At 47.6% G+C, this 18,549-nt stretch overlaps 1 protein-coding gene across 1 annotated transcript in view; it reads left to right on the forward strand.

Annotated features, from left to right (window-relative positions):
• cdkal1 (CDK5 regulatory subunit associated protein 1-like 1) overlaps positions 1 to 18,549 on the forward strand; it is a 220,015-nt gene that overhangs the window by 125,531 nt on the left and 75,935 nt on the right. Inside the window, 1 exon segment of the mRNA XM_060065377.1 lies at positions 7,784 to 7,929. Coding sequence (XP_059921360.1) covers positions 7,784 to 7,929 — 146 coding nt within the window.

Raw genomic sequence — 18,549 nt, forward strand, 5'->3', positions numbered from 1 at the left:
CACCCCTGCATCGCGGTGACCTTGGATTATTCCAAACATGTCCTCTACCATAACAAGTGTCAGCCTCATGTTAATGACATGCACGGAATCCATGTCATCGCGTGTTGCACAATCGCTGCCTCTTCCCCGAGTCTTCCCGGTAACCGACTCTTTCTGTTGAATCCGTGATGTTGATCTAGACTTCCCCGATTCTGCTGTGTCGCAGCGTTCTCGTCACTTACTGTTTTGGGGGTTCATAAATCGAAGCCGACTGCGTCAAACAAACAGGGGTAAAATTGTCCGTACGTCAGATCGACGTAGGGGGATTTGTGTATGGAGTTGAGTTTCTCCTTGTTACTTCATGTTTTGTTATTCTCAATGTGTTTACTCTGTCCCTCTACTTTATTTATTTCCTTCACCTCGTGTTGACCTGATCAGAGTCTGGAACGCCATGCTCACATGGGACACGAACACAAACATACACACACACACAGACCAAAACACACACACACACACACACACACACACACACACACACACACACACACACACACACACACACACACACACACACACACACACACAGACACAGAAGTGACATGAAGATGGAGAGAGTGACTGAGAACTTGATTTTCATCCTGTCTCCCCCAGGACTTCGGCACCTGCAGAACAGATATGTGAGGGAAGGGATAAAGTGGACAGGTTTTCCTCTCTGATATAAGATATTATTGGTGTGTGTTTGTGTGTAGCGTAGGCGAGCGACAATTCACAATGTCCCACAAGCATGACGCCCCAGCTTTTTGCCTCCTCGTGGAAGTAAGATTGAGAACTGAGATGAAAAATAGACCCCATATAGCATGCTCGCAGTGAAATCAATCTTCTCTTTCTCTCTCTCTCTCTCTCTCTCTCTCTCTCTCTCTCTCTCTCTCTCTCTCTCTCTCCCCCCTCCCACGCTTCCATATTTGCCTTAGTGCTATCTGATCCGCGGTGGAAGGTATCAGATCGTATTGAGTTAAGCCAGTTAACGCGCCTGCCTTATTTTTCCCCCCCCTCTTCTTTCATTCTACCATGTTTCCCGGCCCGTCCTCCCCAGATGAAAGGGGGGGTACGTATAGAGAGAGAGTGTGGAGGCAGGGAACCAGGGAGACACACACACACAGCTGTGAGGGGTATGGATGGGGGGAGGTAGGAGGGAGGGGAGCTGGGGGGGGGGGGGGGGGGGGGGGGGTGGCTGCATAGGGAGACTAAGTTTCAATGCCCGCCCCCCACAGTGACCACCGCGTCCAGTGTCAGCGTCGGTATCGAGTTTCCATCTTTATTGCGTCAAAGACGGATTGCCGTTGATCCCGAGGGTAATTTACACACCTCGACATACCCGGACCCCCAACCCTCCCCACCCACGACCCCAACGTACGTGTGTACTTGTTCTTCTGCTTGGATTAATTTGGTGGACACTTACGGAGTGACGTAATTAAAGATTGAGAAAATCGCTGAAAACATGTTATTGTCGGAGCATCTAAACATGCACGTGGTGCAAACTGAAAAACACAAGTCTACGCTAGCTGCGGGAATTGAAAGGAATTTAATCGTGTGATTAAATTATGGTTGTGTGACGCAGATCGGGAGAACTGTCCGGCATCACAGAAACATCACACATTTTGTATTTATTTTACTAATCATTGCTTTTAATTTTGAGTTTTTCTTCAAAATACATGAGGCATGGTGTGCTTGAATCAGGAGGGTCGGAGTTGGATGTGCACAATGTGGAACAATCAGACATTGCTTACTTCCAGATTTGAGTGGGGTCAACGTGTCATGGGCAATGGAAAACGGAACTCTCTTATGTCCCTTCCACGATCAGATTCCAAGCCTGTATCACAAGTTCTCAGAGCACAGAGTGATTTCTTAATTAAATGTGCTCCCGTTTTCTGTTGAGCGTTCAATGTACACTAAAGTGTTTGTTTTTCGGAGACTGAGAAAATAAACCAACAATTTGCATGCTGGCAGCTTGGTAAATGACTTAAATTATTATCAATTAATAGCTGCATTGCTTCAGCGTCATGAGTAACTGAGCAAGCAAACCATGTTTGTTTGGTACTACGTGGAACTGCAAATAATAATTAATAATACATTTATTTTACAGATTGTTTATCAAAGATGGTGTAAAATTACTATAAGATCCACTGTGAGAGAGGGAGAGAGAGGGGCGGAGAGAGATATATCGAGAGAGAGGGGGGCGGGAGGGGGGGGGGGGGGGGGGCAGGGAGAGAGAGAGAGAGAGAGAGACTAGTGTCTCCCTGTTACTTGCTCCACCACAGTGTTACAGATAGAAACGTGACTAGAGAGAAGACTCTCCTAGTATCTCCCTGGTTATCCTCCCGTAGTGCCGGTGGTCTCGCGCCAAGGCCCAGCCAGTCCAGCGGGGGGGCTCTTGACGGGGAGGATGTGTTCCGGGTGCCCAGCGGTGGGCGTCGGTGTGGAGTGATTAGAGGCGGTGATGCGCCCTGACAGGCGTGCATGATAAATGGCCCTTTGTGAACCGAAGGGCGTCCTTCCACCTACCGAGGAATCCCCACGCGACCGACGGCAGAGCTCCACCACTCAAACTAACAGGGCCATCTGTTTAGAACCACACACACACGCACACGCACACGCACACGCACACACACACAACGAGTCACACACTCACACACCGACACACACACACACACTCAAACACACACAAAACGAGTCACACTCACACACACACAAAACGAGTCACACTCACACACAAAACGAGTCACATACACAAAACGAGTCACACCCACGCCGCCACACACACACACGCACACACACAAAACGAGTCACACACGCACACACACCCACACAAAACGAGTCACACAAACACACACACACCGACGCGCACACTGACACACCAACACACACCAAAATACAAGCACACACACCAAATGACACACACACACACACACACACACACACACACACACACACACACACACACACACACACACACAATGACACACCGACACACACCAAAAGACACACACACACACACAGACACACACACATACACACACACACACACACACACAGACACAGGGTGTGAAACCCGAGCTCTCAGACGCCTGATTGCGGTCACTGGGGAGTTATCATTGTCATGAGATGAGAGAGGATCTAATGAGATGAGGACCAAATGCAATAACAGGCCCTTCATTCTCCCCCCTGTTCCGGCCGGCATTCAAAGTGCCGGTTGGGCACCGGGGTCCGTGCATTGTACTGACGGACCGCCGTAGATGACGAGCGCCTAATGAGCAGCGAAGCCCCCCCCCCCCCCCCCCCGTCGGAGATAATCTAGTCACGGACTCCGCTCAGGAGCAAACGCATGTCGGAGTAATGGGATAAACACCTAGGTTTTGCCATTTCCACGGAGGGGACGTTGCGGTGTTCCCGTTGGAGGGATGTCTCGTGCGCGGTGACCTCTCACTGTCAGGCGTGTCAGGGTGAGGACCCAACAGCCGGGTGAGAGGGGAAAGTGTTTCTCCATGGGGCCGATGCGCTGTCGTACTGTGTTGTGAGCCCTGGGAACGGCCCTGTGTTTGCGTTGGTGTGTTCCTGATGGGGAAACAAGGGACGACCACTCAGAGATGTGTCCTTTACTCGAGTGTAAGTAAGTTGTGTGTACTCTAGATTTGTCATCTGATGCCCTTCTCGAAGAACAGTGTAGCTTCTGTCAACAGAAGGCCAACTGACATTCAAAACAAATGGGGAACGATCTAGGGAATAACAAAACGTAAGTTGAGGTGCAGTCATTAGTCTGTATCGATATTAAACTATGAAAAGAAAAAAAGAAAGCAGAGAAATTGAGTAGTATCAAAGTATCAAATAAGAATATGAAGACAATTTCTGTTAGTGGCTTCGGTGTATGTTTGTCTGTACTGCTAAGTCTTCCTCTGTGTGTCATTTCTCTCTTTACTTGAATCCCTCCATCTTGAATGACTTGTGATATGGTCATGAACATAACTTGTTCCCGCTAGAGCCTTTTCATGTCTCCGGATGTATCGGGGACTCATGGACAGTACAGAAGCAGACAAGCACACACACACACACACACACACACACACACACACACACACACACACACACACACACACACACACACACACACACACACACACACACACACACACACACACACACACACAGGGTGACGTTATATATTTAACCAATCAGGCTCTATTCGCCAACCAAATTAATTCTTTCTAATTTGGAGCTTCCATTGGTCAGCCCCCTGCAGTGCTGCGATTGAGCTCGATGTGATGTGTTTGTGTGTGTGTGTGCACGCATGCATGTCTTTGAATGAGTGAGTGAGAGTGTGAATTTAAATGAACTTGAGGAAGTACCCTACAATAGATTTTAATTGAGAAGACGGCCTGTAATCAGCATATTCTTCCAGGAAATCATTTCTTCAAATTTTTTCTTTCCATCTCCCCGCAAGACCCTACCCTCCTCCCCCCTCAGTGGTGATTAGCATGGCAATGATAGACGTTTGATGATCGCTAACAGAATAAATCTGACATCTGTAGTCTCTGCGTCTCTCCCCCCCTCTGTCTCTCCGTTTCGCGCTCTCTCCCTTTCCCTCATTTAATCTCTGCGTCCCCCAGGTCATTTTATTAATGCATTCTCATTGAGAATAATATGTTATCAGTTGTATAATATGAATTCATTTTAGCCGTTTTCAAATCTGCGTGCGTGCGTGTGCGCTTAGCGAGTTCCATCTATTAGAGGGGTAAAAAACGGATGCTGGGCTGAAATAACCTTAGGGGGCCTTTCTCTGTGACACAGCCGGATACAGAACATCAGGAACAGGATGGGTTAGATGTAGGAACAAGACGTGTGAGGTGAAGAGGCTTTCCATCAGGAGACAGATGAGTCCCAATGCCTGTACGAACATATTCGTAATGCTGCCGTCAACAGTTGTGAACAATGCAACGGTCCAGCGGTCGGTCAGACTCCGGCTAGCTGGGAGCTCCAATGCAATAGTCACCGTGTAGCTCAGGAGTTAGAGAAGTCCCGGTGAGGGATTGAACCAACCACCCTCAGACCCAAGATGAGCTGTCTGGGTTGCCTGAGAGTCAGCAGTTCAACAACAGTTTCACCGTTGTCTGTTAGTCAAACGGTTCTTTGTCATCAATTTTTATTGTAAAGCGCCTAAGGGGTCAGGGAGTCATGCAAGTCGTCTATGCACCTTTGTTCGTTAACTGATGAGCTACGTTTAACATGTATTTAGACATGAATTGACTAGCCACGCACTTCTGAACTGAGGAAAAACGGTTTCAATCTCAATCAATTGTGCTCTCCAAATATTGATAAAAAGTAAGAATATTCCAACGAGCCATCACTTTTCAAGCAAGTTAGTCAAATAGCTCTCGGGCTATGCACCTTTCACTTGCACAGACACTCATTGTTTTGAGAAAAGTGGGCTTGTAGGCCTTAGGGCATGTTTGTAGAGACAGTCTCCGGAGGGAGCTGGATATAGAAAAGACAGAGACAGGGCGAACAGACTACAGGGAGGGAAGACTGGTAGACTAGACACAGGCCCTTGCTACCATCAGCCCCAGCCATTAAACCATTGTTTGAATCGGACCAGCCTAGCCTAGAGGCCTGTTTGTTGGATGGAAGTGGTGGTACACGGCGTTTATCATATGCGGTAATGCTGGTACGGGGACGATTAATGCCTATGGTGTGAGTTGATGTTGCGGTTAACTGCTGGTGATGCACCCCCATGTCCAGCCAGCCAGTCTGTCAGCAAAGCAGATCTCGCGAGTTGGCTTGCACTCACAGATTACCGATTTGCTTTGAAGCCCCGACGTACAGAACATATCTGCACCGGGTGTAATGCCTTGATGTGGGAGGGAAATCGTTTCGGGGTTAACATTCACCTAGGGTTTAAATGCGGTTGTTAAGATAGCAGAGTAGCGGAGGAGTCTTGCTTCTGAACCAGAATAGTATAAACCGCCACCAGCGCTGGAACTGTTATAGCGCTGGAACTGCAATACTGCCAGAACACAAATACGTCTCCCCTCCTCAAGAAATACGCGTTCCCACTTCTGGGAGGGAACTCAAGGTGAGCTCCCAAAACAGGTTTGACTAAGAGACCTTTTCTTCCATAATACTTGTATCACCTCAAAATTAGTGGGGAAAAGGATTACCCTGTCTGTTCGTGTCGCTTGATGTTGTGATAATTCATTGCGTGGCGTGAACTCTTGTCGAAGCCTGCGGGGTTTATCCAACTGAGTTTCAGAGAGCTGCGCTCTATCCTTCTACTCTTGTATCAGTTTCTTTATTGTGTCCCCTCAACGGTGAAGTTATTTCCCCCCCCCCCACCCTCTCTCTCTGTTCTTCTATTGCCATGCATCGCACATGTCACCACGGCAACCCCCCGATCCACGTGTTGCCTTGAAACGGAGACGGAGGAAGAGGGAGGTCGTACGACGATCGGGAGCGAGGACTATAAAGGAGGAAGCGACACTGGCGCTATGAGAGTATGAGCGAGGTCAAGACTAAGCACTGAGAAGGACGCTTCAAAGAAATGGAGGGGGAGCTAGGGCAGAGGGGTTTGAGGGTCCATCCAGTCAGATGTGTCCAGCTCCTCCCAACAGCTGGATGCGAGTCCCCAGGTGTCGTCTGGGAGGGGGGAGTTTTTTCTGGGGTACAACGTATGAGGTGAAGCCCTTTGGTGAACGGCGACCGCCACAACGCCACAACACTATGAATATCATTTCTACGCCTCATGCCTGACATCGTCCCCCGGGAGGAGAATCCATGAATTTAAATGTGCTCCAACCTGGGACCTCCAATTTGATGGGATGAGATTTTTGTTTTTCTTCTGTTTATTCGTTTTATTAAACGGACTGGAAAGTGCTTGGAATAGTTTATGGGGTGACATCGCAGGAGAGGGACATTTTTGTTTTTGTCATTGATCAACAGGGAAAGAAAGGGTGGCCGTGTTAAATAGTTCAATTGGTTTGGTGCGTTACAAAGCCATGTCTCTTTCTTTGCCTGTTGCTTCTCCACTGTCATCAAGGGGATCCTTTTTATTTCTAATATGTGTCTGTTTGTCTCTCTCTTGAGGAACTCGCAACATCTGCTGGGTCCTTGGTTACTGTTGTTTTTGTTCTTCAATGTTTAATGCGTTTGTTTTTTATCAGCTTTTTATTTTTCTCTGAATTATTTAAATAGTGCACTCTCTTGTACTTTATTTTATAAGCTTTGCCGCCGAATGGACCTCCAGTGTCCTTGCGGGGGTTTGATCCCGATCCTACCAAGGGCCTGCGTCCGTACACTGCTGTAGTGCATCGTGTTCAAGACTGCTTGAACTTCAGTTTTACTACACAGACAAGCAGTCTCTCGCTGTCTCTTGCTCAATCGATCAGTCACTCACACAATGAAACACTCTCTCACACTCACTCACTCACTCAAACAAACTCTCTCTCTCTGTCTCTCTCTCTGTGTCTCACATTTCTCTGTGTCTCTCACTCACTCACCAACACGATCTCTCTCCCTCTCTCTCTGTCTCTCACATCCCTCTCTGTCTCACTCTCTGTGTCTCTCACACACACACACACACACACACACACACACACACACACACACACACACACACACACACATACCTACACACATACAAACATACCTACACAAGCACACACACACACACACATACAAACATACCTACACACACGCGCACACACACACACACCCTCCCCGCACACAGCTGACCTGTTCTGTGTGTTTCCCCGTTCAGGAGATGGCGAAGGTGCTGAACCACCCACGGGTCTACGCCTTCCTGCACGTGCCCGTCCAGTCGGCGTCGGACAGCGTGCTGATGGACATGAAGCGGGAGTACTGTGCCGCCGACTTCAGGACCGTGGTGGACTTCCTGAAGGACAGGTGGGTCCACCAGAGGGCCAACCAGGCCGCAAAATATTTTTGCCCAAACAGGTACCTATTCTCGCCTGTGATTGGTAAGAAGGGCTCTCCTTTAGATCGTGTTTTGAAAAGTCTTGGCTGTTTGCGGGAGTTTATGGTTAGGGTTAGGTTTATGGTTAGGGTTAACCCCTACCCAAACCCTAACCACAACCAATCGGAGGAGAGCCATTCTGACCAATCAGAGGTGAGAAAATGTAAACCTATTTGGGAAAAAAAATAATCGCCCGCCAGACCGGGGTCGGGGGGTGTCGGAAAGCCTTAAGGGCTGATTATGGTCCCATGTTCACACAACGCAATGACCACGCAGACGCTTTGACGCAGTCGTGAACCTTTATGGTTCTGCGTCGGGTTTTCATGAGTGGACCAATCACAGCCCCTGCTGCTGCGTCGCCTCGACGGAAGGTTAACATTTTTGGGAGGCGCACGTCAGGCGCTTGCGGTGGACGCAAGGAGGGTCTGCAAGGACGTAAGGGGTCGGTAACCCACTTGCGCTGTGTGAAGGTGGGACCATAATCAGCCCTTTACTCTGAGAAGATCAGCTCTCTGTGTGTCCTTTTCTAGACTGTTTTTCTATTATCTCTCTCGCTCGCTGCCTACCTGCACTACTTCCTGTCCCTGCTGTAAACTACCCTCTCTCCAACAAGCTGTGATATGCTGCGTCACCACATTCAGGTGGAGTGAATCATTCGTTTGTACTGCTCAAAACATGCAGCCCAAAACCGGATTTTGTTGTTTCCAATTGATTATTCGTCTGGATTAAACGCCAGGGGATCTACTCAATCCCCTTCCTGATGAAATATGTTGTCAGATTATGCTTTGAGTTGATTGAAAATAAACCGTCATGGAACTGGCGGTTTGTGATCGCTCCGTGCGAAAAGGATTGGTGAAGGCTTGGGCCACTGTATATCTTTTTTGATGCTACATTATACCGTGTTATCTCTTGAAATGATATCAGGTCAGTGTTAGATGTTGACAGGATTGGCTTCCTGCTGTCATAATAGACCCTCCTAATCTTCTTGTTCGACTTTTTCGTTATTAATGTTGGTTTTTCGTGAGATGAGATTATCGTTTTCAAATATGTTGTGTGTGTGTGTGTGTGTGTGTGTGTGTGTGTGTGTGTGCCTGTGTGAAGGAAATGTGTACCAGTTATGTCATATGTCGCAAGTTCAAGTCCGACAATGCATGGGAGATTGCGGATCAAATTGATGTCAGTGCATAAACACAAAATCGCTGTTTAATCATCATCTACTTTGATTAAAAATCCATACAGGCATTCCGAGATGCCCGTGTCATTCAGGTCAGGGAACTAAGGGTTCAACTGTATACATAAGAGAATAACATTTGCAGCACAACCGACTATCAAAGTCTGTTGTTTCAAAGCATATATAATGAATGGTAAATCGATACAGCATTGCAGCGCTCTCACAAGTAGGTCAACACTTGAACACTTGAGGCATGGCGTATTGGCCAGCTTTTCTGCATGCATATTTAATCTTGAGGTGATGACCCTTTCATCCGGTCACATGCTTGACCTGTGTTCAGCCAAAGCATGCATCGCTGTAGGACGGTGGATGTTCTCTGATGGCAACAAAGAGCTATGGCCCACAGCTCAACAGATCACAACAAAGAGGGGAGATCAAACATGCACTGTGGCCTCGCTCCATTCGTTTATTCAACACCACCAGGAATCCAAGTCAAATTTACATTGTGCTGTTCATTTTTATGTTGTATTTGGTGTGTGTGTGTGTGTGTGTGTGTTGAGCGAGAGTAAATCTTCTGCTATGGTTTAGCATCTACATGGTTATACCAGACAAATTGTTGAAGTCAACTTCATCAATATTTCATCGTTCCCTATATGTCAGTATAGTTTGATGTTGGTTCTCACTTTTCGCTCTTTTTTTCTTTCTATTTGTCCATTACATCACATGCACATCTCTGCGATGGTGTCACTACTGAAGCGGAAGCTGATGCAGGGCCATCAGGGTATAGGCCAGTCTGTGCCCACACACGCGCTGTTTTTTAATATATATTTATTAATTTTTTCACAGTTCTGTTAACTGAAAGAGGTACTAAGGGACCGACACATCTAATGTGTTTGAAGCTGGACTTTGTCTTTTGGGAGTGTGAACTGACGTTCTGATGTTGGAAAAATCACGCTGCACAAGGGCGGTAATTATCGCAAAAGTGTCTCCATGTAGCTCATTGTTTATTCAGGGGGATACCTGACCAGGCACACAGGCTTACGCACACACATACTCACACACACTCTCGCACACACACACACACACACACACACACACACACACACACACGTGCACACACAATCCTGCGCGCAAACACACACACACACACACACACACACACACACACACACACACACACACACACACACACACACAGAGCGAGTTATCTCGCCATCAGATCTTGTTTACTTAAACCTCTTGGCAACCTCAGGGTGGCCACTGAGTTGTTGGCTTTAGTTACACACTCGGATGCTCTTCAGTACCACACACTCTGTGTCCATACGTGAAATCGATACCCATGCATACGCACACACACATGCACGCACAAGTGCACAAGCACACGCTCACACACTGAGCAAGGCACGACCCGCTTTGTCTGTCTGCCTGTCTGTCTGCCTGTCTGTCTTTCTGTTTCTGTTTCTATTAAAGAGTTAAGGGAGACACAGAGTGTGGGTCTCAAGGCGAGTGTGCTTCTATTGTTGGAATTGTAACATTTTCCCCTACAGTTCCCCTTAGTTTGATTTCTGAAGTCTAAATAGAAAGCCTCAATCATTTCCTTCCCCTGGGAATGTAAATAGAATGCTCCGTAAGTGTCCCGGGAAGTCCAATGCATTCACACTTGCGCTCTACGCGGTAGAAACATCCCATGCGACCTCCTGATGCTGTTTGACACATCTGATCACGGATGCGTCATGGTGATCAGGGCATTCAGACCCGGCATTTTAGCGCACGTTTGCGCCCTCATATCCCACAAATCCGGCGAAGAACATACAAACACTCGTCCCAGGTATAAACAGGGTCCATGAGGGGACCTTTTGTAGTCGAGTGTTCAGAAGCGCAATAACAGCGGCAAGTGGGAACACATACAAACATACCAGCTCCCTCCACTTTCTCTCTACCCAGGTACTCCTTGCGTGCGCTGACTCATCAAAACACTGCACTGACTCAGCGGATCAGAGCGAGGTTTATAGTCACGCCGTCGGCCTCCTCTGCCCCGGGCTATACCATCATCTGCTTGCCTCTCGTTTGTTTCCATGATATCCAAAGCATACACACACACCAGCGAGGAGTGTTTTTGGTTGTTTTTCGCTTTAAGTGTTTGCGTGCGGTTCGCCTATGAGAGCACTGAGTCACGGAGTGCTGTTTGTCGATTGGCCCCCGTGTTGTGTACACAGGCGGCGCCGTGTCGAGACACCCTAACAACATCACTGGTGTGTGAAGGGAACCCTGAGGTCCACCCATGTGGGGAGTCTGTGAGACGGTGGGGACCTTGATGGGAACGAGATAAGGGGGCTATTTGCTTTGTTTTCTTCTTCTTCTTTTTCTTCTTCTTCTTCTTCATCGGTTTCTGATTGAAAGATTGTGTGTGTGTGTGTGTGTGTGTGTGTGTGTGTGTGTGTGTGTGTGTGTGTGTGGGCGTGGGCGTGCGAGAGGAGGGGCCTTTTTTCTAAAGCCTACATAAGTAGGCATTTTTTTCTAATTTGGCCTACATAAGTAAACTTCACCTGACCCGGGTCAGAGCGGTTTTGTGATGAGTCGTGCCTTCTGCTGACAACAGAGACCTAGAGCCATCAGGTTAGAATATCACCCGACTGGAGGCGTTTAATAGGTATCACTTGCCGCCTGTTTGTCTGTCGATATAACTCATTGTTTGCTCTGAAGGATTCCTGGCTCCACACACACACACACACACACACACACACACACACACACACACACACACACACACACACACACACACACACACACACACACACACACACACACACACACACACACACACCTGCGCAGCCACATGCAAGCACACTTGCGCAGACACACATACACACACAGACACACACACACCGGAAGGTACATGTACTTTATCGTTTCTCCAAACGGCTGCATGCCAAGACAGCTGCAAAGGTCACCAGCGGTCAAATGCCTCAGGGCTTCCTTATCAGGTGAGCTTCAGTGTAGAGCACAACATGTTTCCTCAACCAGACTGTGCTTTCACTTCTTCTGAGGCCGGAACTTCAGCAGCTGCTTCGGCTGTTTTATTCTTTGGAGTTGAAGTAGATAGTTCCACTTTATACCACAAGTCACCTGTTTCCGTCAGGTTTTTTTCTACGGTAGAATAAACGCACTGTGTTGTTACGCCCGCCCCTAGTCTAGGGGATGGAGGCGGTGACAGAACGCTGTGCTTTAAAATAAACAAGGACATTTAGTGGCATGAGGGCCAAATGACTAGCATGAGGCTGGACTGTGATGCTGCAAGAATTAAGGGTGAGCCTCGGACAAAAAAAAACGTTAAGTTCGCCTAGCTCTCTAGCTCATCAAAAATGGGGCACCAATTAAAAGGGCACTCAGCTCTGCAAGCATCTGACAGAAATAGCAGCCTACCGGTTACCAGCCAACCTGCTCTACCTCCTGTTCCTTATGTCGCCCTGTGTTTCTTTGTTCGAGAAGGTCCATCGAGAGGCTCATCGACACAGGCTGGCGTCGGGGTCACGGCAAACCAGTGTGTACGCCCACACAGCTAAACCCCCCACTACGGCTCATGTATTCAGTCTCAGTGAATCCCACGCCGGTGGAACGGCCGGTCCGTGGCTGATGAGGGCTCATGCTGTGTCTGAAGCAGAGGCGCAGTCCAAACATGTGGTGTATTAACACCACTGTGTTCCGTATGCCCCCAGAACAGGCTACGGCTAAGCTTCCACGGCTACGATGACGTTAATAATGGAAGAGAAGCGAATAGATTGTACAGCCAAGCCGGGATAATTGTCTTTGGGCCCCATCTGGGAAATACTTGAAGGTGATGCGATGTTACTTTTTCTTTCCCTCCTGGAGTTTAATGGCTGTATGTAATGGCCTTTGGGATAATGCATCCAAATTACACTCCATTAATGAATTGCACAAATGGGTCTTTGCTATGTCTCTCCAAAAAGAACTGGTGTTTTATTATTCCATTAATTTTGTTGCATATTAAATAGGCTCTGGCGTCTTGCCATGGAGTAATACCCATATCTACGATGTCTATGTGGGGTTGGACGTTAAATAGATATTTTTTGAGAAAATATAGAAAGTCTGGCCTTTTGTCATATGGTCATAACCGATGGTGTTTTTAACACACTATATTGTATAACACGTATGTCAATTTCAATGCTTCAGCGTGCGCCATGTCGGCCCGGTCACGAGACAATTTGAACTGTGTTCCAACACTGCGGCCACGCTGAAAGGCATGGCGGATTAAAACATACTTGGGTCTGATTGGCAAATTATCCAATTTCCTCCCCTCAGAACGGACGAATTGTTCTCTGCCGTACATAATTCCTATGTCTGGTGAAATGATTGTTTTATTAAAGCGGTTAATTTTTGCTCCATTCCAACCAACTCTCTCTCGCATCGCACAATTCTCTCTGATCTCTCATCAATTAAATTCATATTATGAAGTTCAGTCTTTATGTAATGATGTATGGAGGAAATCCTATTAGCTGGAATAAGGCTGTTATAGGCCGTGCCAACGTATGGCATGGCGGTTGGGTCAAATTAGAGTGCAACAAGACAGAGCGAGAGAAAAAAAAAAGGACTCTGGATTTGCCAGCTGCTCGTTGATGGTTTTGCTGCAATAATCAGGTCTGATTTCCCCAAACAGTTCCTCTACAATTGTTCCCTCTCAGACTCCGCCGAGAGAAAGGGAGAGAGACTAACACACACACATTTCTCGCGCTTATAAAATATCAGCACAAATAATACATTCTGACCACATAATCAGCTTTACTGTTCAATTCCACTCTCTTGGTACACGTGGGCATGACCCATACAGATGAGGCAACTAATCACGTTTCCACCTTTCAATGGGTTTGTTCGATTGTAGCCGTTATATATCCCCACGGGTGTGGGGGAAAAACCTCATAAAACATATAGAATATAACACATCCAAACCCGTTCGGACCACATAATCAGTGTTACTGCTTCATGTAGTTGAACAGTCGGTTCCTCTGCCGTTCCCCCTTCTCGTTTGTTTGCATTACAGACCCCATCAGGGCCGGCTTAACGGCATCCACACGATGCAGACAGCTGCTCCCCGTCTTCAGTGGTGCTCCTGAGGGACTTTGGCATTTGAGCTGCTGGATGGATGCTCTAGGGTAGGCGGGCGGGTGGTGCTGGTGGTGGTAGCTAGCTCAACATGTGATTGATTTACGCGGCGCCAACAGCTGACCGTTCCAGTGACCTTTGGCCTTCCAACATGACCTCTGATGCCCAGGCTATGCCCTAGACACCCACCCTTCACGGTATAATGCTGATAACCAGGACAGCCGTTCACTTGCCTCACTCTCCCCTGTTTTTAAATAAGGAAGATTGCGCAATGTTTGGCTAGCGAGCTAAAAAATCTGCCTTTCTATTATAATTATGTTGAAGCAGTTCCTGGAAACTAAAGCATTATGCTCATTGTTTTTTTAGTTTTTTTCCTGATTCTTTTATTTCTGTGGCCACATCTAAAAGTTCATTAAAAACAGTTCTGTGTTGTAGTTTGTAGTACTGCAACAGAATACATTGTGTTAAGAGGCCTTGCTGCCCTGACATGAAGAATAAACGTATTTAAATGTGCACTTGTTCACCCTTCGTTTGTACTGAGTTCACCTAATGATTCAAAGGCATTGCTGACGCAGGCGCTTTTTTATTGCTGTGTTTATCCAAATAGCCCTAGAAGATCTTTTAATTGCTATGTTGTTTGTTCATTCCCACAACCACATTTCAATGCCCCCTCTCTCTCTCGCTCTGTCTCTTTCTCACTCTCGCTCTGTCTGTCTCCTTCTCACTCTCGCTGTCAGTCTCCTTCTCTATGTATCTGTCCATCTGTCTCTCTCTCTCTAACTGTGTCTCTCGCTCTCTCACTGTCTTTCTATATCTCTCTCCCCCAAAACAGGCAGCATAATGCACAGTTTAATAGTTTGGGTGGTCTATCAACAACTTATCAATCCAATGTTGGCCCAGTAATAAAGGCAAAATGGGACCATTTACTAGATCTAGAACACACAGGTGCTACCAGAGCTAGCTGGAGTACAAACCCACTGCTGATCTCCTCCTAGCCAGACACATCCCCAAAAGTCCACCAACACTAATCTATGGAAATCCCTGCAATGTGTGGTGGTTTTATCTGTCCTGCTAAAACGGTAAAAAGCTATGCTAACAGCACTTCGCCTTGCATAGTAGCTACTAGCTAGGCTTGAGGTGAGATGAGTTTTGCGTAGATACCATTCACGTCGGACTTGATGACTTGTTTGCATTGATAAAACGGTTGAGGACACACAATGCCTAAAGCACAGTGCCTGTTTCGAATCAGCCCACTGATCAAATTGCAAGCAGAGTGGGTAAAGCACGTCATAGTATATGTCTGATTTGCATCAGTATCCAAAAAATACAGAATCCAGTTTCAGTAGACTAGGCTAATCTTTAGTGCCATCTTAATAAGTGTGAGACAAAGTCCACCCAGCATCAGTGTTGCAATTTTGACATCTATATTTGAGGTTTCACAATTATGAGTCAGATATTATCGCTGCATTATCATAACAGCCTTGTTTGGTTCAGCCCATGAGAAAATCTGTGTGTGTGGGTGGGTGGGTGTGTGTGTGTGTGTGTGTGTGTGTGTGTGTGTGTGTGTGTGTGTGTGTGTGTGTGTGTGTGTGTGTGTGTGTGTGTGTGTGTGTGTGTGTGTGTGTGTGTGTGTTAGTTCCTTGTGTGTCTAGGTACGTGCTTGTGTGTGTGTGTCTAGGTACATGCTTGTGTATGTGTGTCTAGGTACGTGCTTGTGTGTGTTGGTTGTGTACGTGTGTCCAGGCACATGCTTGTGTGTGTGTTTGTGTGTCTAAGTGTGTCTAGGCACGTGCTTGTGTGTGTGTTAGTTGTTGTGTTTGTGTGTCTGTAAGTGTGTCTGAGCACGTGCTTGCGCGTGCGTTCTTGCGAGGGACCGAGGACGCTTTGTATTTTGATTCTCTGACACTGGAGGCGGGCCGGCCATCTCTCCGGTACCGAGGGCTCCTCAAGTGTCTGAAGTGTGTTGGTGCAGCGCGGCGTCACAGACAAAGTGATGCCGGGACTCTTGACACACGCGCTGATGGACCGGCCCTCGCGCCCCACTGCCTGCCTCCAGTCCCTGCCTGCCTGTCTGGGGGAGATGCGTCTGATAAATAGCTCCCAGGCAATTGTCTGCACTTTTGTTGTTTCTGCTTCGTGTTATGGTTACGTGTCTCTCTGTGTGTGTGTGTGTGTGAGAGAGAGAGAGTGAGTGTGTGTGTGTGTGTGTGTGTGTGTGTGCTTTGGCCTGCGTTTCAGCACGTTAGTCATCCGTATTAGTCACGTCGAGCGATATCTTGAACCTGAGTATCCCTCTATAAGGTTAGGGCAGGCCACACATGGGGCTTGCCTGCCCTACCATCGCATGGTGTTGTGTCAGGTGGTAAACGACCTTCACACACTTCATCCGTCTGTCTGTCTGTCTGTCTCTCTCATTCTTTCTCCCCCGTTCTCCCTCTGTCTGTCTGTCTCTCTCTCTCTCTCTCTTCCTCTGTCTATGTCTCTGTCTCTCTCTCTCCCTCTCGCTCTCTCTCTCTTTCTCTGTCTCTCTCTCTCTCTCTCTCTCTCTCTCTCTCTCTCTCTCTCTCTCTCTCTCTCTCTCTCTCTCTCTCTCTCTCTCTCTCTCTCTCTCTCTCTCTCTCTCTCCCCCTCCCTCCCTCTCTCCCTATCTCCCTCTTTCTATGTCTCTGTCTCTTTCTCTCCCCCTCTCCCTCCCTGTGTGTGTGAGCTGTTTGTTTGCCAAGACGCAGCGCTAATATTAGCTTACAAACACAACTGGGCCTCTGACTCGCAGGCACCCGCACAGGTTTACGGTATCAAGCCGCCGGGGCTAATGTTTCACCCAGGGAGGGGGCGGGGGCGGGCGTGACGGCTACCCCCTCCAGGCATGGAAAAAACCCAGCAGATGGAGAGGGAGGGAGGGGGAGAAAAGAGAGAGAGACAGAGGGGGAAGGAGAGTAAAACGAGAGATAGTTAGATAGAGATGGAGAGAGTTAGAGGGAGGGAGTGGGACAGAAAGGAGGGATAAATAAAGGAGAGGGAGGGAGCAACAAGAGAAGAAAGGGAGGTGGCGACCTGGAAAGGTTTAACAATACAAAAGCCGCCTTGGCGCTAAAAAAGCGAAATAAACGGCAGCACCGGCGGGACAACTCGTTGTGTGTCGAGCACCACCTACCTTTCTCTCTCTCTCTCTCGCGCTCTCTCTCTCTCGTGTGCAAGATGAGTCAGCGAGTCAGACAAACCGGCCCCTGTGTGCGTTGACTCATGCGCTCAGGTGCCAACTTAACCCTGACAGGTAGCATCTGAAAAGCCATCTTCCATCTGACGCAGGCACACAACCCCACACCTGTGTGTTACCCTGAGCCACCTCGCTGGGAGACACTCAGTAATTGATCAAATATAAGTGGCTTTGTTTTGTTGTCTGAGGGCGGTTCAAGTTTGCGGTTTTCGTGTTGTTGCTGCCTACCGTCACCTTTCTTAAAGACGTCCACAACAGTGTACCCGGCACTGCGTGCCTGTTTGTCGCTCCCAGCTGCCTTCCTGTTGATACACGTGTCCAGAGGGCGGATGGGTTCGAGTTATTTTTGACAGGGTACATGGTGTGAGACAGATGTAAATACTCACAGATGGGCTTTGGGTGGCTCACACAAGTTGTGGCCTGCTTCGCTTCCTAGTCGATTCGCAGATGGCTGCCAATCAGGCAGATCCGACTTTGAATCTGTTGTATCTGTTTCAATGTTTTCAAAGTTGTTTCCTTCAATGTGTTGGTTCATGAATCGCAAATGTCTGAGGCCCAGAACCGCATGTCTTTACCCTGTCCTGGAGTAAGACATCTGACTTTTCATAAGATTGTTGAACACTATTGTCACAAAACTTTGCTGTTCTGGAGTATTTTCATGCACTGAAATATCCTTCAAGGCTGATTTCATCGTATTCATTTTCGATCTGTGTCATGTCATATGGCTGAGAATCCGGCACGCTGATATTTCAGTTTAGTTTTTGTTTCGTGTCATTGAGTCCAAGGGTGTCTGTGAGTAAAAACAAGATTTAACCTTCCTGTATAGATCTTCCTGTGTGCGTGCATGCGTGTGTGTATATGTGCATGTGTGTGTGGATGTTTGTGTTCAAATGTGTGTATGTCAACAAGCCCAGCTTTTCAGATTGGCTTGGATTTAGAATAGCAGGAAACCCAACAAAGAACGACTCATTAACTTCTCAACAACGTAAAGCCCAGGTTGTTGGTGTGTGTGTGTGTGTGTGTGTGTGTGTGTGTGTGTTTGTG

This window comes from Gadus macrocephalus, chromosome 11, assembly GCF_031168955.1.
Source record: "Gadus macrocephalus chromosome 11, ASM3116895v1".
In the NCBI taxonomy this organism is placed as follows: Eukaryota; Metazoa; Chordata; class Actinopteri; order Gadiformes; family Gadidae; genus Gadus; species Gadus macrocephalus.